Below are 22,371 nucleotides of genomic sequence, written 5' to 3'. Positions count from 1 at the left end.
ATAGCGGTCTTACTTGTATTTGTTCAACGACTCAATTGATGTCGTGTGGCTGCACAGGTTCCTAGTTCTCAGATCAACCCAAGAAGATGAACCCTGAAGATGGGACAAAGTGCATGGCAAGGTGGCCCAGAGGAAGCCAGCTGTTCTCAACCGCTGCCGTGCCCCATTCTACCAAGAGCTCGCAGAGTTTGAACGAATGAAGACCTCTGGTGAGGTGAGTACACACACAGTCTTTTTACCCACAGGGTAACAGCCCAGGTGTGCTCGGTCTCTGATTCTATTATGACTTTTTCTATGCTTGTCCTAGGGGTGAGAAATAGCTGAGAAAATCCGAACTGAGGAGGATTGTTATTGAGACCCATGAGGAACAGTTGATGCCATGCTGACTTCTCTCTCTCTCTCCTGGATGCTCTGCTCCTCAAATGGAGTTGCCCCTGATCATAGATCTAGGATTGTACCCAATCCTAATTTCAACTCCCTCTCTCGCTTTGTCTCTCTCTCTCTCCGCCCACACCCCCACACAATATATTTTTTAGATTTGTGTTGCAATGATGCTCTCATATGTGTTAACCATTTATACTTCTATTGTCAAGTCGGTTGTTTCCTTTGTTGCTAATGTTGTTGCCAATTTGAATAAACACATTTTATGTACAAATGTATTGTTTTCTTACATTTTACGACTTCAGTAGTGCTGAGCGATTAGTGCTATTTACAGTCGGTTTGGTTTCGGTTCTATTATTAAAACATCATCCCTGATTTCGGTTTTGATTATTTGGGTTGAATGCTGTAACACACAAAAAAAAAGTCCCATGACGGTCGTGACTGCCCATTACTCACTTATTAACCATCATTTATTCACATTACTTTAATACAATATTTCAGTTGTGTACATAACAGTTGTTTTATTTGATGACTTTATAAGTGAATTCCAAGAAATCACATCTCTATATTTTGTAGTTCTTCAAAGTAAATAGGGGATACTTTTATGACTGCTGAATACCAACTATCAATCACTTAGATCATGTATTTTCAGGTAGAGATACCCCTCGAAGCTACAGCTGTTCTCTATATCCCCTCACGATTGTGCAATATTTTGTCACCTCCATAACAGGCGTAAAAAAAAAACACAGACCAGACAAGTAGATGTGCAAAGGATTATGGTCATTGTAGTTAATTACCACATTTGATGCACTAAACTATGTAGAATATTGGCCTGCTGAAAACTACAACTCCCTACTACATCGCCCAGTTCAGGCTGGATCTGATTTATCTTCAGAGAAACTGTGCAATTTGCGCATTGAGATCGCAAGAAGAAGAAAAAACTAAATGTAATTCAAATAATTTAACCGACTTAGGCCAAACAGTTGTTTAAAAACCCAAAATTGTGGTTAATCGCTCAGCACTAGGGAGAATGTCACTGTACGTTTACAGCATTACAGATTTGAGCTGGCAACTCTGGTGCCAGTATAATGCTGTACATTTAAAGGGAGAAGTTTTACAGTGTGTACATTACGTGCACGCGCATGTGTGTGTGACGGTTATCCACGATTTATAACCCTCAAACTGATAAACACATCTGAAAAGAGAAGGAGGAAGGAAGAGCAAGAGGCAGAGGAATGGAGAGGAGAAGAGAGGAGGAAATGGTGTGTTTAACCCTGGATGGGTCTCTATCTCTCCCTCCTTTCTTAACCCTACAGAATGGGGATCAAGTGCTGTTTAGATTGGGGACTGGATAAAAATTCCACACTCACTCTCCTTCCCCTAATAGAGGGGATATTCAAATGATGAACGACTTGTGAACAAAGTCCAGAGAAGTGAGGGAGAAGGGGAAGGATGGAGAAGGGGAGCAGGGGAGAAGAGGAAAAAGGAGAGAGTGGGGCGAGAAGAGGTAGGAGAAGAGGAGAAAGAGGAGGAGAAGAAAGAGGAGAATAAGGTGGGAGGAAAGCCCCACGGTGCTTCTATTGGTTGCTAAACCACACACACAGACAACGCTGTCATTGTAAATCTGTGGAGCCCAGCCAGCCAGCCAAGTATCAGAGATTGTGTTTGGTGTAAACAGACTTTTTATCACCTGGCTGTCTCAGCGTTGTGCCAAAAGCAAGTGTTTATGGTGTTTAACAGAAACCCCAGGCGTGTAATGGTGTGCGGCAGGCAAGCGTCAACAGTCGTGGAGGGAGGACACTGCCAGGAGTTTAGGAGCCGAGCCTTTACTGTCTACAGTAGCCTAGCATGAGGTCACCACTTGGAAAGAAAATAATGATATCTCTCCTCTCTCTCTCTCTCTTTCCCTTGCTTTCTCTCACGCACGCACGCACACATGCACACACACACACTCACGCACGCACACACACACACACACTAGCAGTTGTCCTAAACGCTAATTTAAGGTTAGTTTTTTTTTTATCCTCCCAACAGTTAATGCATGATACCTACAGCACTGAAGCTTAAGAGAATAAGAGAACCATTGAGATCCCCCACCCAAGTCTAAATCAATCAATATACACGAATGAGCAATATCAACTCTTCCTCCAACCCACAGCAAATGGAGTGGGTAGAGCAACGAATTAACAACGTTTGCTCAGCTACCATCTACTGTTAGTCCACTTCTTATTTAAGAGGGCGGATCAGACACATGCACTATACCTAGTTCAGAAGGGGGTACTCAGTACTCAATGTTGCACTGCAGTTGGAGAGCAGGAGAGAAAGACAGAGAGCGAGAGGACAGAGAGTGAAGAGAGAGACAGAGATAGAGAGAGAGCAGCTGGGCTGAACAGCTGGCCAGGAGGATTTATGTCGGAGTGAAATAAAACTCAACATATGTCCAAACACAAGAGAGGCCAGAGAGGAAAGGAGAGATCCTCTCTTTAGCACATACAGCACAGCCACTAACATACAGTACACGCACACACACACAAGTGCCCCCCCCCCCCCCCAAGATACAGCCACAAAACCTATAGCAACCAAACTTCACACACAGCTCTGTTCTGTCTCACACACACAAGTAGCCTAAGGATTCAAGTAAATGTGTGTACTGAAGCCAGCTAGCCACTACAAGAGCGAAGTGCTGTAAAACCATTAGAGTCTGAGTCAGATGTGTGTTGTGCGTGTTAGCGCCGTGTCCATTACAGAGACACTATTTTCATCTGTCAGATGACACCTGCTCTGCCTCTCTCTCTCTCTTGTTCGAGCTGCCAGCCACGGGCTCCAGGGTGAAGTTTCTCCTAGGTACAGCTCTAGGGTCAGCTAGGCCTCCCCAATCCTAACCTTAACCATTAGTGGGGAAAAAATACAAAACTGACTCAAGATCAGTATCTTGGGTGAACTTCACCCTGGTCTAAATGTTGGGCCATGGTTGGTGAATGCCTGCAAGCTGCTCCTTTAGAGAGGGTGGATGGGGGCTGGATGAAAGAGGGTAGCAGCATACTAGCCTCCCTGTATGACCTCATCAACTGACCAGCATCTGACCCACAAGCTTCCACCCTATAGCCATTCTCCACTTCCCCTCTCTTCATGTTCCAATTCTTTCCCCTGAAGTACGCACTTGAATCCCGTTGGATTAGGTATATGAAAGGGAAGTGGAAAAAGTGCCCAGAAGGGTAGAAATGTAGGGAATTGGGAGGCACACACAGTTTTCTGGTATAAAACGGCTACTGTGCTTCATCCCGTTGGGTGCGGCTACATTGGCAGTTGCAGATAGAAATGTTTCGTATGGAGCTGACATGAGTCCATAGTCTACACGACCGAGGCAAATCTGTCCTAATACCGTACAGTACATTTCTCGCTGAACCTTCTGCAAAGTTGAACCCCAGTCAACGAATGTCGTCCTGTTCTGGGTAGCCCTCGGTTACTTGTGTGACAGTCGCGGTGGTCAGTCGCACAACTAGCACAATTATAGTATGAAGAAACGTAATGCTAAGCGTTTAACCGTCAACTTATAACCCAGCCTCGACTTATACAGTGGGGTCCAAAATGATTGACAACCTTGATAAAAATGGGTGTCAATCATTTCGGACCCGACTGTATACAAGCAGACGCTTGTATCCTAAACGACTTACGTGCGCATACATTGTACGGACGGGTAGTCCTGGGAACGGCTCATAATAATGGCCGGAACAGAGCAAAACCTTCTTTTTTTCCCCTCCAATGTATTTGATACCGTTCCACTCATTCCGCACAAGTCAATGAGCCCCCGTCCTCCCCAATTAAAGGTGCCACCAACCTCCTGTACTACCAACTGAGCTACAGAGGACCAAAGTACTTACTTATCACACCTGAAGTCTCTCAGTGCAAAATACAATTCAAAGGAAAGAGAACGTCTCACCCCTGTCATGTTTCAGAATACCTCACCCCTCCGCACTCATCCAAAAAGTCCATTGGATTCGGTTTGCACTTTACTCGTGATTTGAGGAAACCCTATCCCCAACACCATGTGAGGCGGAGACACAATAGAAGTGTTGTTGGGGGGGGGCATAGGGTGACAGGAGGTTGGGGTGGGAGTGGTTGGATTCACAGGGGGTAGAAGAGGTGTTGGGGGGTGGGGGGGGGGTTCTTGCTGGGGTCGACAGCTGAGTGCTTTAGAAAGTGAGAGGCCGACCTAGTATGTCTACCCAAGGGCCCCCACCGCTGTCGACGCATCCGAACAGGGAGAATCCGAGGGGTTTGGAAAGACATCCGAGGGGCAGACATCCGGACGCACAGAGAGAGAATAGCACACAAGTACGTCACACAAGCAGCTGGTTCATTATATATCATCTGTAATGGGGGGTGATTATGAAACTCTCTCACAGACACTATTACAGCCTCCCGCTCTTTAAAACAAACTCTGAACCACTATACGTTGTGTATTTTATGCCACATGCTTAATTGAAGGCCTGCTACTCTTTGAAAATTGGGGGATACAAAATGTCCTTGGTAAAAAAAACAGTTGTTTCAAAAAAAGACAAACATGTTTGGTGTATTTGAGAGAGTTCTGGTTTACCTCAGGTACTCCAGGGAGGTGTGTGCGGGACTGGATGAGGTCTATCAAAGAGGACTATATGATCATTTGGCCAACTGCCAAGCCGTGGAAAAGGCTACTGGGCATCCCATGGCTTGATGTAGTTAAGGCACTCTGCCACAGATCATTACAGCAGAGATCCCTCTTCATTATGGGGAAAGCAGGGAAACAGACGACGATATAGAGGAGGATGGGAAGAGGTACAATCACACAAACTTGGAAAATACACACACTCAAATGTACGTATGCGCGTACACACATACACACACACACGCGCGCAAGCTGCCAATCCTATAGAGAAGGGCAAACGCAGTGGCAATGCCAAGCCTCGAGTCAAATACCTTGTATAATTAGCCTACAGGCTTAACCCTTAGCCTGACCTTATTCTCTCTGCACCACCTCTACCTACCACTGTACCACCACTACTACCACCTGCCTGCACCCACACAAGGACCAACATGCATACACACACAAACACACACTTCACATAATGTGGGTTCCACAAAGGATCACTGTTCATTCAGACGACACTTACTCTCTGCATTACCCGCCCCCTTACGATGAGGCTGTGTCGCAAATGGCACTCTATTCCTTACATTGTCCACTACTTTTAAAACAGAGCCCTATGGACCCTGGACAAAAGTAGTGTACCACATAGGGAATAGGGTGCCCTTTGCGACTAGGCCGTAGCGTGTAACCGACAATAGCTACCATGGCCATCAGGTAACACCTAAATGGGGATTTGCTTTATGAGAAAAGAGGATTATGATATGAGAAAAGATGATTGGTCTATGAAACATAATGAATCCTAAGTGAGGAAAAGTAACTGCTAGTGACATGACTGGTACAGTTGTAAAGAAATAGAAAGGTACGAGCAAGGGTGACTGAATAGGAGCGCTTAATTATACAGATTGTCAGGCAGGCTAGACGGAATAGTTGCACGCCTCTTTTTAGAGAGGTATTTCCGGATACACTGAAAGACACACACACACACACGTGTACACAGACTAAGGCTGTCCCCGGCTAAAAAAAATCTTTGTAGACCGAAATTCGTCTGTTCTTTCGACCAATCATTTGGTCGGCATCTTTTTAAACGCGTATTTTTTTCCATATATAGACATATATCGATGCATTTTAATAAAATCACCTATATGCATTGAGCTTGTCTGATGCTTTAAGCTTACAAATAAAATAAAACAAATGTCTCAAGAGGGCGCCAGAGATCTTAACCTGACCCAACTATACTCCTCCCGCTCCTGCTAGCTTTCACAGATTCTGCCATTACTCTCCTGAAGTTGCCGGTAAAAGGCTACACGAGGAGTCGGCAACCTTTCTCATGTTGAATGCCAATTTATCTTACCATTTCTACCGATCTGCGTGCCAGTTAAGGTTTTCATATGCACACTTTCGTAAAACAGTTTCATTGAATTTATAATAACGTCTTCATATCTCAAAATCCTTGTCATGTGGTTAATAAAAATTCTATCCAAATCTAAATGAAAATGGTACAAATTAACTTACATTGCTATTGTCAACTATGTAAAAATAGCCTACATAAAGCAAACAAATAAACCAAGTAACCAAAGTAACAAACACTGTAGATTAGAAATGATAGGAATTAACGGTAAATCTACCACTGGTGATATATGATTGACAAGATGGCGCAGATAGAGATGGCAGCTTCCCTTCAAGTCCTTAGGAAACTGTGCAGTATTTCGTTTTTTATGGATTATTTCTTACATTGTTAGCCCAGAAAACCTTGAGTGCTATTACGTTCAGCCAGGAAGAACTATTGGATATCAGAGAGACGTCAACTTACGTCAACTTACAGCACAACAGCACAACCAGCATTACGACCAGGAATACGACTTTCCCAAAGCGGATCCTTTGACTGCACCTCCTAGGGCATTTTAACTGATTCCAGAGGCCGATCCAAATCAAAGCCGCCGCGAGGAGAGAGTGCCGGAGCGGTCTTCTAGTGAGGCTTCGGATGCGCACACACCACCCACCGCTTCCGAGTATATTACTCGCTAATGTCCGGTCCCTAGTTAAAAAAGCAGCCGAAATTAGGGCAAGAGTTGCTTTCCAAAGAGATATCCGGGATTGTAACATACTCTGTTTCATGGAGACATGGCTAGCTGGGGAGATGCTGTTGGAGTCGGTACAGCCAACGGGATTTTCAGTGCATCCCGCCGACAGGAACAAACATCCCTCTAGTAAGAAGAAGGGCGGGGGTGTATGTTTCATAATTAACAACTCATGGTGTAATTGTAACAACAACTCAAGTCCTTTTGTTCACCTGACATTCCTCACAATCAAACGCCAACCATATTATCTCCCAAGAGAACTCTCCTTGGTTATCGTCACAGCAGTGTATATCCCCCCGCAAGCAGATACCAAGACAGCCATCAAGGAACTTCACTGGACTTTATGCAAATGTAAAACATATATCCTGAGACTGCATTTATTGTAGCTGGGGATTTTAACAAAGCTAATATGAGAACAAGGCAACATAAATTATATCAGCATATTGATTGCAGTACACGAGCGAGTAACACACTTGACCACTGCTACTCTAACTTCCGTAGTGCATACAAGGCCCTCCCCCACCCTCCTTTTGGCAAATCTGACCATGACTCCATCTTGTTGCTCCCCTCCTATAGGCAGAAACTAAAACAGTAATCACCAGTGCTTAGGTCTATCCAATGCTGGTCGGACAATCGGATTCCACGCTTCAAGATTGCTTCGATCAAGTGGACTGGGATATGTTCCGGGTTTCCTCAGACAATAGCATTGACGTATACACTGACTCGGTGAGCGAGTTTATAAGGAAGTGTATAGGAGATGCTGTACCCACTGTGACTATTAAAACCTTCCCTAACCAGAAACCGTGGATTGATGGCAGCATTCGCGCAAAACTGAAAGCACGTACCACTGCATTTAATCATGGCAAGGTGACTGGAACCATGACCAATTACAAACACTGTAGTTATTCCCTCCGTAAGGCAATCAAACAAGCAAAGCATTGGTAAAGAGACAAAGTGTAGTCGCAATTCAACGGCTCAAACACGAGACATATGTGGCATGGTCTACAAACAATCACGGATTACAAAAAGAAAACTAGCCCCGTCGAGGACATCGACATCTTGTTTTCAAACAAATTAAATGCTATCAAAGACTGTGGTCTCTCCTTCTCTGTGGCCACCGTGAGTAAAACATTTAAATGTGTTAACCCTCGCAAGGCTGCCGGTCCAGACATCCCTAGCCGCGTCCTCAGAGCATGCGTAGACCAGCTGGCTGGTGTGTTTACGGACATATTCAATCAGTCCCTATCCCAGTCTGCTGTCCCCACATGCTTCAAGATGGCCACCCTTGTTCCTGTTACCAAGAAAGCTAAGGTAACTGAACTAAATGACTATCGCCCCATAGCTCTCACTTCGGTCATCATGAAGTGCTTTGAGAGACTAGTCAAGGATCATATCACCTCCACCCTACCTGTTACCCTAAACCCACTCCAATTTGTTTACCACACCAATAGGTCCACAGATGATGCAATCACCATCACACTGCCCTATCCCATATGGACAAGAGGAATACCTATGTAAGAATGCTGTTCATTGACTACAGCTCAGCATTCAACACCATAGTAACCTACAAACTCATCATTAAGCTTGAGACCCTGGGTCTCGACCCCGCCCTGTGCAACTGGGTCCTGGACTTCCTGACGGGCTGACCCCAGATGGTGAAGGTATTAAACAACATCTCCATGCCGCTGATCCTCAACACTGGGGCCACACAAGGGTGCGTTCTCAGCACTCTGCTGTACTCCCTGTTCACCCACGACTGCGTGGCCATGCACGCCTCCAACTCAATCATCAAGTTTGCAGACGACACTACAGTGGTAGGCTTGATTACCAACAATGATGAGACAGCCTACAGGGAGGAGGTGAGGGCCCTCATAGTGTGGTGTCAGGAAAATAACCTCTCACTCAATGTCAGCAAAACAAAAGAGATGATCGTGGACTTTAGGAAACAGCAAAGGGTATACTTCCCTTTCCACATCGACGGGACAACAGTGGAGAAGGTGGAAAGTTTTAAGTTCCTCTGTGTACATACCACCAACAAACTGAAATGTTCCACGCACACAGACGGTGTAGTGAAGAAGGCCCAACAGCGCCTCTTCAACCTCAGGAATCTGAAAACATTTGGCTTTTATAGGTGCATAATTGAGAGCATCCTGTCGGGCTGTATCACCGCCTGGTACGGCAACTGCACCGCCCACAACCGCAGGGCTCTCCAGAGGGTGGTGCGGTCTGCACAACGCATCACCAGGGGCAAACTACCTGCCCTCCAGGACACCTACAACACCCGATGTCACAGGAAGGCAAAAAAGATCATCAAGGACAATAACCACCATTACCTGTTCACCCCACTTCCACTCAGAAGGCGAGGTCAGTACAGGTGCATCAGAACTGGGACAGAGAGATTGAAAAACAGCTTCTGTCTCAAGGCCATCAGATTGTTAAACAGCCACCACTAGCACAGAGAGGCGGCTGCCTACCTACAAACTTGATATCATTGTCCACTTTAATAAATGGAACACTAGTCACTTTAACAATGTCACTTTAACAATGTTTACATATCTCACATTACTCATCTCATATGTGTATACTGTATACTGTATCCTTCACTATCTATTCTTTACTATCTATTGCATCTTAGCCTCTCTGTCACTGCTCATCCATATATTTTATACTTGTACTATATATTCTCAACCCATTCCTTTACTAGATTGTGTGTATTAGGTTTTGTTGTGGAATTTGTTAGATATTAGGTTTTGTTGTGGAATTGTTAGATATTACCTGTTCTATATTACTGCACTGTCGGGATTAGAAGCACAAGCATTACGCTACACTCGCAATAACATCTGCTAACCATGTGTATGTGACAAATAACATTTTATTTGATATATAATCGGGAATTGATATACACTATCGATGAAACGCAAAGAATTCACATTATGAAGTTGTGAAACAATGAATGTGCACAAATGGCCAGGAGAGAGCGCATTCTGGAAGTGCATTGCGCATCTGGCCGCATGGTCAATCTGACGTCTGCATTTGCCATGCAGCATTTACGGGGATATGGCCTCAGCAGAAGTCAGGGCATTAGGTGGAGCAGTGGTCTAGGGCACTGCATCGCAGTGCTAGCTGTGCCACCAGAGACTCTGGGTTTGCGCCCAGACTCCGTCGCAGCCGGCCACGACCGGGAAGACCGTGGGGTGATGTACAATTGGCCTAACGTTGTCCAGGTTTGGAAGGAAGTGAGTTTGTGTTTATACAGGAAGCACCGCCCCCACTTACCAACCAACCATGTGGATGGTGATGTGGTACAGAGTTTGATTTGGTCTCTGTATGCCTCTGGAGGCTCCGCAATTGCGTCACACCCTCCATATGGAGCCACCGACCACATTTTCGGATCAAGCATAAATTTGCTTTTAGCCCCCACTTACCAACAAACCATGTCAATGGGAGGTGGATGGCGATGCGGTACAGAGTTTGATTTGGTCTCTGCATGCCTCTCTGGAGGCTCTGCAATTGCGTAATGGATTAGTTCACTGAGATTGGCGCAAATATATATATATATTTGTTCCTGCTCGGCTAAAACAATCTCGGTCGACCAACAGCCTAACGACCAAACAATCGACCAGTCGACTAATTGGGATCAGCGCGAGTGCACATGTACACACACACACTCTCTCTCTCCCTCTATCTATCCCAGGAACAATAGTGCCAAGGGAAAACCCGCTCTGCGTTTTGAGTGGCATTGACAGAGATGCTGAAATGGCCTATCATCGCTGCGAGAGAACAAAGTGGAGAAACACACAATGAGTCTATTGTCACAGACAGGGGTTAAGCGAAGTTGGACTCCCTTGATGTTGCCCTCCAGCTGGTTAAGCCATTAGATGTTGTGATCGGATCCCCAGGCCTGCGATGGGTCCCAAATGGCACCCCATTTCCTATATAGTGCCTTATTTTTAACGAGGGGGAATAGCGCTCTGGTCAAAGTAGTGCACTATATATTGAATAGCGTGCCATTTCAAACACAACCTAGGGATGCAGGCAGAGCTACCCTAGGCCAAACTAGCTGTGGAGATGTGAGAGTCTGTTGGACCACACAAGAAAAATCATTGCAAGGGCCACTACAAGCCGTATACCACCCCTTACGGAAAAACCACATGACTTCACAAGACATTTCCCACATGTTTTGCACATGTGAAAACATGTGTTTTTGGAAATGTCACATGTGAAGTGTTCCAAATACAAATGTTTTCACATGTGAAAGGCCCGATTTACTGGCAAGAATATATTACTGCACTTCGATAAAAGTTGCCCGGAAACAAGTCAATATTTGTGTGATTATCAACTAAAAAGTTTAAGATCAGAGGGACACTTGACATTAAGACCTAGAGTCAATGAGATCAAGCGTAAACACTCAATAGCTAACAATAATGAGGATTTCTAGGTGTAGATTACATTTCACATTCCAGTGTTCCAACTTGTAAGGCTACATGGGATCCCTTAACGCAGCTCTATGCAGCCAATAGCAATTTCTGCTTCAAGTATAATGGCATGAGACACTTGTGGATTTGACAGCTCTAAAGCAGTTCCAAAACAATCGCTATGTGGGTGTCCACTAGCGTGGATATGATAGAATATTGCCCTAAACGTGCATAAATACTCTCTGGATTTGAAATTGCAACCATTTGTCAGAGGTAAGCATGTGGGATAATTCAGAGCTCAGGGATGATAAGCATGTTTCCTACTAGTTATTAACAGTTGGAGGCTCATACAAGTGGATGTTTGCCAGTCGTATGTGGTAAATTCCCGCTTCCCACTAGGTACAATCACTACTGCACATTGAAATGGAGGTGGGGCATTGTGCTGGTGGGGGCTCATTAGCATATGTGGGGGCATGGTCTAGAATATGATGTATTTGTGCCAACCGTCAGTGGAAATGGTGTACCAGTTTACGTGGTTTTATCATTATGTTGATGAAGGTTGAGCACCTCTTTTGATATTGTCAGTACTGCAATCTTTTTAAAAACTTGTGAAAATCAAGAGCTGCACTGTGAAGAGGTTACTGTGCATTTCCAGTAGCTTAATGCAAGTTGGTTCACAGAAAGTTCATGTTTAATTTAATTTATGGTCAACTAATTACAAGTGGATTATTGCTAATCCATCACACTCACTGACTTGATGGTCTGGAAGGGAAGTGAGTATTACAATTACATGGTGACTAGTCATAAATGAGCTATTGTATGGTTATTTGGTATCACATGCACTTGTCAGCCTTTTAACAAGGCTGAAGAACTGACAGTGTACAAGCTTAATGTTTATAAACAGAGCAAATTAACTGGGATAACCTTACCTTATGGGAGACCAAAAAAGCTAGCTGAAAGCCACGCCTGCAATATTCTGATAGGCTGGTGCTGTTGCAGTATGATGCCAATCAGCAAGTGATGTGCATGTTGTCAACAGAAGAGTCAGTGAAGGTAGGTTATTGTCAAGATTGCTGGTGGCAGCAAGTTACTGTGACTTTTAAAATAACTTACTGCCAAGTAGTTTCCAGTTAAGAAATGAGTAATTCACAGCAACAAGTTCACAATAAGTTACTGGAACATTCATAATAACCTCTTCACGGTGCAGCTCAGGGCTGCTCATTAACGACACATTATCTTACAACATTTGCAGAATGAACAGTATCAAAGGATTGGAATTGGCATAACCATCAAACACTTAAACTGCTACAAAACTTCCACTGACGGTTGGCACAAATACACATATTTCACCACACCTCCAAATATGCTAATGAGCCCCACCAGTATATTGCTCCCACTTATCAAAATGCAGTGATGATCGTGTCTTATATTCCAAATATTAGGTAGAAAAATGTCCCATTATACCTACATGTTGACAAACTGTACCATGTGAGTGCACCTGTAAAGTTGACATTTTACCTGGTTGCACCCCAGGTAACGACACTGTAGTACACCCTAAACCTACCCTTATTTTTTAAGAGTGTGTTAATATACAGTATGTTCCATGCAATTCGTATGAACCTGGTGGCACTGCAGATGCATTGATGCACTTCCAACTAAAAGGTTCAAATACCCAAATAATTCATGTATACTCTACGTCAAGTGTCCTTGAGCACTGCTAGTTTTATGTTGGTGGTGATAATTGGACAATTATTTACTTGAATCTGGGCAGCTTTTAGCAAAGTGCAGAAGTGCATTCTTGCCAATAAGTCTGTGGCCATATCTCTTTCACGCTCACAGATCTGGTGATGTAGCTGCACTATAGCAGGACATTTCTGTTTGCTAGCGACCAAGAAGTTATGAGTTCACATTTCATTTAAGGCTGACTCCCAAATGTGGTCACGGTACAAGGTTGTACAGTAATTGAAATCAGAATGCAGCATTATACTGACATTTTATAGAAATAACACCTTCCAGTTGTTGTATATACACAACCGTTCAAAAGTTTGGGGTCACTTAGAAATGTCTGGTGTTTTGCAGGAGTGATGGTTGCTGATAATGGGCCTCTGTACACCTATATAGATAGATATTCCATTAAAAATCTGCTGTTTCCAGCTACAATAGTCATTTACAACATTAACCATGTCTACACTGTATTTCTGATCAATTTGCTGTTCTTTTAATGGACAGAAAATGTGCTTTTCTTTCAAAAACAAGGACACCTCTAAGTGACCCCAAACTTTTGAACGGTAGCGTAGGTGTCTAAAACTATGAATAGTTGTTCTTAAAAGAGAACCATTCAAAAAGAAAAAAATAGAAAAAAAAAGGAAACAAAAGTACAGTATTTCGAGAAATGCATTTCTGTAAAGAGATCGGTATATAGCAGCACTTCAATCCACATTAATCTAGATCTATATGTTTATGGCTGCATTTGAGTTTGTGGAGAGATGTTCTCAGAGCCAATCAATGCATTCATTTAGAAGGGACGACATCCATCTCTCAGCCTTAGTGATTTATTGATCCCCTGCTCTCTTTAGCCAAACACATTGAATGAAATGAACCCAACTATTAAGCTCAGTGGTCAAATGCCAAAAATGTATATAGAACCATATTTAATGTACGAGTGAAGGAACTGAAATTCTAACAGCTACAGTACAGTGCCCTGAGGCATCATCGCTGTAATTCATGTCATCGCGATCTCAAACTTCAAAAAGGGAGCTAAAACAGAAAGATGTTACTTGCAGCCAATGGATGGTTGAATCCTAATCTACAACACAGTGTTTGGGTCATTGGTGCTTCTCATTCATTTTGCCTTGGCTAAGTGCTCTCAGTGCGATCAATGCGACTGGTGGGTCCCTGGGGACTACAGTCATACTAATTAGGAGTGAAACAATAGGCCTGTTTTTTTTATTCATTAACAACGTACCGTTACTGTATATTTCACCATTAGTGTTTTGATTATATTAATTAATTTAATTTGACACATATAATTCTGTTAACTACTTTTTCGAGTATTAAAATATACTGTATACCTTACACACAAACGTACATACACACACACACACACACACACACAAACGTACACACACACACACAAACGTACACACACACACACACACACACACACACACACACACACACACACACACACACAGAGTCAAAGCTGCTGTTCTAATATATACTATTGACTTCACTACCCACTTTATATTTATAAATACAGTCCATTATTACATTGCGTATGACCTATTCTATTACTTCCACTACTTATTCTTTTTGACTTGATTAGTGATGAATGTACTGCATTGTTGAGGGAGATAGCACATAAGCATTTCCCTGCACCTTTTACACCTGAAGTAAACTGTGTATGTGACATGGGCTGTTGCGGTGACCGCATTACCGCCACACCGGCGGTCTTGAGTCAAATTCCACGTGACCATCTAGTCAAAGTAATTAGGCTTCTCCAAGCTCTAATGCTGCTGATGGTCATTAGTAGGCTAACAAACTTGCTAACTGCCTGGTACTCAGCACTCTATTGTACCTCGAATCACTCTGACATCAATACAAATGTGATCGAAAATCTAATCACACACTTCATAAGAGCCCATGAGCTCATGTGGACCAACATTTCTATAGGCTATGTAATCTCACGCATATATTATTTAGTATGTAAAGACAAGATTAAATCAAGAATAGTCTGATGGTTGATAATATTAGCCTATCACTTGTGAATGATATATTATCACTATATATTATCACTTGTGAATGATGCCCAGTTTAAGGCAAGAAACTATGTCTTTATTTTGTGACGTTTTCTAATCATAGTCGCACACCTCATGTATCCTAGCCCATAGGCCTATAAATGTTTTGATAAAGTTTGTATCACAACTAAAGTGGCCCAATAACTTCAAAGTGGAGCACATTAATCCGCTTTACCAGTGGTGTAGAGCCTAACTGGCATACATAAGCAGCGCGTGAGTTTCAAGTTTGGGGAAGATCATTTGAACCATAAAAATGCACCTTTATCATAAAAGCATTACATGCATAATCGCATTTACGGTCACTCTTGATAATGGTGTTTTCCGCTAATGGAACATTCATGCTTATAGCCTACTGCCGGGTGTGCATTGCTGTGCTTATAGTGTGAAGAAATAGCCTAATAGTTTATCAACATTCTAAGCTAAACGTTCTGATCTGTTGTGTCAGCCTCATTGCGTAAAAAAGTTTTTTGATGCTAGTGGTTGCATTCATTTGTGATCTATCGCATCCCACAACTGTCCCAGAGTAAGTTTGGAATATTTATTTCTCTCACAGAATAGAGTAGGTAAACTTTTGTACAATGGGGGATAGTAGATTGACAAAGGCTAGTGCTTTGCTGTTTGTTAGGCCTACTCATCTTATTGGCTGACGAAAAGTAAATGTGGACAGTTCTTCTGTCACGTTGTTCGTAATAATGATCGGACCAAGCCGCAGTGTACTTTGAGTTCCACATACTTTTAATGAATAAAGTGAAACTTAAGCAAATACAAAACAAATAAAGAATAAACTACCGCGACGACAATGCAGTGCGAACAGGCAACTAAACATAAACAATATCCCAAAACGAACAGGTGGGAAAAATGCTACTTAAGTATGATCCCCAATTAGAGACAACGATAAAATTGGGAATCATACAAATCACCAACATAGAAAATGAACCTAGAACCCCACATAGAAAATATAAGCTAGAACAACCCCCCAGTCACGACCTGACCTACTCTACCATAGAAAATAAAAGCTTTCTACGGTCAGGACATGACATCTTCCAATATCTTCAATATGCACCTCGGAATTGGATAAGGATGCACGCAGTTGCGTTCTTGATGTGTCTGTCTTCACTTGTAGCCTGTGAGAAAGACACGGTCACATGTTGGGAAGCCATGTGAGTAAGGTGAGAGGTGCTTTGGAGCAAACAGCACTCAGGGAGAAGGGCTGCAAAAGGCATGGATTTTTTAGGGTGCATTATGGCCACACAAAGGGGAAATTCGAGGACTTATAAAGTGCTTCTCAAAATGTGAATGCGAGACTGACGAAGTGTGTACAATCTGCGCAAAAAAACAAAGCGGAGCTCATGCCTTTCAAGATACTTTTTTCAAATCATCATTAGTCGCATCATTCAACCTTACATTGTATTACAAATCAAAACATATAGCCCAACGTTTGTAGAGCAACTAAAGTTACATGAATAACTCTAAATTAAACATATAGGAGTACATATTTCTTCATTATCCACTCAACACAGAATAGCCAAATGTGCTCACTCCCTCAAATCGTTTGGAGAAAATATCCTTTCTATTTTATTTAGCTTTGTTCAATTGTATTCTTCATACTATAAACTAATGTAAAATAATGCCACGGAATTCTAAGCAAATCTTGTCTGATAAATGAACTAGTGTAGCCCACAGCCATATGGCATAGTGTGATCAGGACCTAACATAAGGACAACTCAGAGTATGCTATTCTGTTTTTCTGAAATATCATGTTTCTTTAGTCCTGTCTAAAATAAATAATTGATTTATTCTGAAGGTGTAAGCTATCTTACATGGATTTATTAGACTATTTAAAATGTAGATGTTCCAAAGGTCTGTATCAGTGGCTTGTAGGCTATGTGTGGAAGCCAGGAGATGCTTAATGTGTTTCCATGAATTAACAGTCAATTACCGTGAGGCCGACAGTTACAGAGACCATCACCATCACCGGCTGACAAAATGTTATGACCGCCACAGCCCTAGGTGAGACCATAAACTGCTCGTGTACATAAACATCATGTGACAAATACATTTTACTTGATTTTGATTTGTTGATTTGATACACCCTCCATATGTATTTGGACAGTAGATTTAAGATATTAGGGTATTAATTATTGATTTATTTATTTGAGGGTACGTTCATAAATCAAAAAGAAGAAGCCCTTTATGTATTACAGTAGTCAAAAGTTTAGTATTTGGTCCCATATTCCTTGCACACAATGACTACATCAAGCTTGTGACTACAAATTTGTTGGATGCATTTACGGTTTGTTTTGGTTGTGTTTTGGATTAACATTTGTCTGATATGAACTGAATGGTGAATAAAGTCGTGTGCCATTTTGGATGAACTTTTATTGTAAGTACGAATAGAAGATGTTTCTGAACATTTCTACATCCAAGTGGATGCTACCATGATTATGGAGAATCATGAATGAATCGTGAATGATGATGAGAGAGAAGGTTACAGAGGCACAAAGATCATACCCCCCCAAAATGCTAACCTCCCCTGTTACTGGTAATGGTGAGAGGTTAGCATGTTTTGTTGTAGCCTCTGAATGGCATCTCACTCATTATTATTCATGATTCATGCATTTCTTAATCACGGCATTATCAGGATTACATTTAGTAGTGTTCAGAAACATCTTATCTACTCACTCAAAAATAAAACGTGATGGACTCTCCAGTCACCGTGCAGACAGGACAGTGGATTCAGGGAAATCGAGAGGGAGAGGGGGTATGTCTCTCCATTAGTATATACCTGAATGTAAAATGCAGACCGTTCTATCACCCGAGAGGTTGTTATCATGACTGTTGTATATATTCCACCTCAGGAGAACAACAAGCTGGCACTTAATGAATTGCAAAAGGACACTATAGGAACAAGGAGGAATCCTATTACACCGGCTACAATACTCAACGCATGTGGCAGGAGCTACAGTCCATTACAGATTACAAAGGTAGACCTAGTCGTGACTAATCCAACGATGCCTCTCTACCAGAGAACTCAAAGCATTTTATGCAAGTTTTTACAAAAACAACACTGAGCCGTGCACGAGGGCATCCACCGTCCCAGAGAACTGGGTGATCTTGCTCTCCGAGGCCAATGTGAGTAAGGTTTTCAATCTGGTCAAAAGTCGCAAGGCCGCGGGGCTGGACGGTATACCAGGGTGCATTCTCAGAGCATGCGCAGACCAGCTGGTAGGCATCTTCATGGTCATTTTCAAACCTCTCCTTGTCCAAGTCTATAATCTCCACATGTCTCAAACTGACCACCTTCATTCCTGCCCCCAACAACTCTAAGGCTACCTGCCACAATGACTATCGCTCTGTAGCACTACCATCTGTAATCATGAAGTGCTTTGAAAGTCTGGTCATAGCACCCTAGACCCATTCCAAATTGCATACTGCCACAACAGATCTACAGACGATGCAATCTCAACTGCACTCCATAATGTCCTCTCCTACCTGTACAAGAGGAATACCTATGTGAGAATGCTGGCTCACATCAACACCATTATCCCAGAAACCCTAGACCCACTTCAATTTGCATACCGCACCAACAGATCCACAGATTACGCAATCTATTGCACTCCACACTGCCCTTTCACACCTGGACAAAAGGAACACCTATGTGAGAATGCTATTCATTGACTACAGCTCAGTGTTCAACACCATAGTGCCCTCCAAGATCGTCACCAAGCTCGGGAAACTGGGACTGAAACCTCCCTCTGCAACTGGACTCGGGACTTCCTGACGGGCCGACCAGGTGCTGAGAGTAGGCAACACTTCCTCTGCCACGTTGATCCTCAACACTGGGGCACCCCAAGGATGTAAGCTTAGCCCTTTCCTGTACTTCTTGTTTACCCACGACTGCGTGGCCATGCACGACTCCAACTCCATCATCAAGTTTTCAGACAACACAACATTAACAGGCCGCAGTGCAGAGGGTCAAGAGCTTGAAGTCCCTCAGTGTCCACATCACTGAGGACTTAACATGGTCCTCTCACACAAGAGCAGTTGTGAAGAAGACATGGAAATGCCTCTTCTACATCAGGAGGCTGAAACAATTTGGCATAGCCCCTCAGATCCTCAGACACTTTTACAGCTGCACCTGAGAGCATCTTGACTAGTTGTATCACCGTCTGATATGGCAACTGCACCGCTTGCAACCGGAAGGCCCTACAGAAAGTGGTGCGGACAGCCCAGCATATCACTTGGGGAAAGCTCCAAGCCATTCAGGACGTACAGTGCTTTAGAAAGTATTCATACTTCTTGACCTATTCCCCATTTTGTTGTGTTACAGCCTGAATTCAAAATGTATTAAATAACATTTAAAAAAATCTCACCCATTTACACACAATACCCCATAATGACAAGGTGAAAACATATTTTTAGACATTTTAGCAAATGTATTGAAAAATAAACATCTCAAATACATAAGTATTCACACCTGAGTCCAAACTTTGTAGAAGCAACTTTGATTACAGCTTTGAGCCATCTTTGGTATGTCTGTATCAGCTTTGCACATCTGGAGTTGGGGGGATCTTCTCCCATTCTTCCTTCCAGATTTTCTCAAGCTCTGTTAAGTTAGATGGGGATTGGCGGTGAACAGCAATCTTTCCACCGATTTTATATGGGATTCAAGTCTGGGCTTCGGCTGGGCCACTCAAGGACTTTCACATTCTTGTTCTGAAGCCATTCCAGCGTTGCTTTGGCTGTATGCTTGGGGTGATTGTCCTGTTGGAACGTAAATCTTTACCCCAGTCTAAGGTCGTCTGCGCTCTCTCATCATGTATTTGCCTGCATTTTGCTCCATTCATTGTTCCTCTATCCTTACCAGTCTCCCAGTCCCTGCCACTGAAAAACATAAACATAGCATGATGCTGCCACCACCATGCTTTACGGTAGGGACGGTGTTAGATGAGCTGTGCCTGGTTTTCTCCAGACATAGCACTTTGCATTCAGGCCAAAGAGTAACATTTTTGTCTCATCTGACCACAACATATTTTGCCTTATGCTCTCAGCGTCTTTCATGTGCCTTTTTGCAAATTCTAGGCCAGGTGTCATGTGCCATTTTCTCAGAAGTGACATCTGTCTGGCCACTCTCCCATAAAACACAGATTGGTGAAGTGCTGTAGAGACTGTTGTCCTTCTAACAGGTTCTCCCATCTCAGTCAATGAACTATGTAGTTCTGTCAGAGTGGTCATTGGGTTCTTGGTCACCTCCCTGACCAACACAACAAAATGTGGAATAGGTCAAGGGGTATGAATACTTTCTGAAGGCACTGTATATATTACCATTAGTATAACACCATAAGTATTTATATATTCCTGCTATCAGTTACTTTTCAACCCTGTTTACATGGCTATCCTGCTACCAGTTAGTGTTGTCATGATACCATCATTTTGACTTTGATACCAGGTTTAGTATCATGATTCTCGATACCATCACGATACTCAATATCAAAACAATCACTGCAATTTTTTTTTTTTAAGTAATCCAGGTCAAATCCAGGTCAGATTAGGTGCATATAGATGTCAGCCCCCATGCAATTATCATAATTCCTCTAATGGCACTTGATCCCGACAGAAACTCAGCTACTGCTCCATTCAATTGTTGGGCATCTTTTCAATATCATTATTTGTGACCCGTTTCAAGAAGACAGGCATATGCCGCACGTCACTAGACGCGAGGAGAGGCATTTTAAAGGTTTTTTTAATAATTTTTTAAAAATCAAAATGCGTTTTCTGGCAGAAATGCCTTCTGGATCATGTGACGGTTCACTAACAGTAAACAGAAGACTTCAGCAGGGGTTCTTAAACATTTTCAGCTCAAGACCCAAAATGAAAAAATCCCCTGACCCAAATCGTCCTCCATTGACCCAAATGAAGAACAAATTGTTTTTGATTATACGGTAGATGCATTCTCATAACTTGCGACCCACCTCTTACATGCTTAGGGCCCATTTTGGGTCACGACCCCTAGTTTAAGAAACCCTGATCTACAGTACAGAAGACATTGCAAAAAAACTTTGATGCCTTTGGCTATCCGGCTCTAGAGATCACTACTCTACACTTCACTATATGAATAAAGTGAAGCATTTAAGACGAAAGATCAGTGGGGCCAGTGATATCATGACAATTACAATGTGTAGCATAACAGTACAGAGAGTCGATAGAACTCCATAGCTTTGGGGAATAGGCGCATGCAGAGGCATGCAACGGGAGTCAACCACTAGCCTGATGTGAGGTTTCACTTCTCACAGATCTATGATCTATGGGCGGGGGGGAATTTGTCACTCATTGAAAGGTTTAAAAGATCCGTCCGAAGAGGATATGGACACAAAGTAAAGGCTGAACATACTGTGTTTACGCAGGCGGGCATGCACACACACACACATAGCACACGCACACACATGTGCAAGAGAGCTCACACACGCATGCACACATAGAGAAGAGGGGGGTTATAGGAGATCTCCTACCATCCTGTTCTGTCTTTGTCAGCTCTACTAGTTTCTTCTGTTTCAGGGTGTCCACCACGTCAGCCAGGCTTCCTTTGCGGCGTTCCGGTGTTCTGAAGGCGGATCCGCCTAGCAGCTCGCCGCAATCCTGGGAACACTCCTCAGGCTTTGGTGGAGATATAGAGTTATTCCGGTAGGAGTTCAAGGAACAGCCCTTGCTACTAGCATTGTCCTATAGGAACAAATAAAACAGGGGTGTTTTGGAATTAGTGGAATGACAATACTAGGACTTTTTCATTTTTTCTTTAGTAGCTTATGGCCATTATTTCAACTTATCACTCGCCACAAAGTTAAGTGTAACTTACAATCTATTTCTCTAACAACTTTTAACTTTTCAACACCTCTCTATTGATATCCCTAGACTAATGGGGTGGGTGTTGTTGCTGTGGGTGTTGTTTAAATTGTTGCGTAAATCATGGCAATCATCTTCTTACAGCAGAATTTAGACTCGGGCCAGGTTGCAAATCTCTGTATTGGCAGCCAGAGAGTGACACCTTGGCACAGAGGGACTGGCATAGCAGTGGGGAA

At 43.0% G+C, this 22,371-nt stretch overlaps 1 protein-coding gene across 6 annotated transcripts in view; it reads right to left on the bottom strand.

Moving 5' to 3' along the window:
- Positions 1–22,371, bottom strand: part of LOC110492317 (transcription factor SOX-6) — a 155,049-nt gene that overhangs the window by 55,160 nt on the left and 77,518 nt on the right. For all 6 annotated transcript variants that reach the window (XM_090203137.1, XM_090203145.1, XM_036951247.2 and 3 more), the window contains one exon: positions 21,805–22,015. In XM_090203137.1, coding sequence (XP_090059263.1) covers positions 21,805–22,015 — 211 coding nt within the window. The remainder of the gene's footprint in view (positions 1–21,804; positions 22,016–22,371) is intronic.

This window comes from Oncorhynchus mykiss, chromosome 2, assembly GCF_057628025.1.
Source record: "Oncorhynchus mykiss isolate SJ-2025 chromosome 2, ASM5762802v1, whole genome shotgun sequence".
NCBI lineage: Eukaryota > Metazoa > Chordata > Actinopteri > Salmoniformes > Salmonidae > Oncorhynchus > Oncorhynchus mykiss.
Note: the sequence above shows the minus strand (reverse complement) of the source record. Positions and strands in the feature narration are given on the sequence as shown.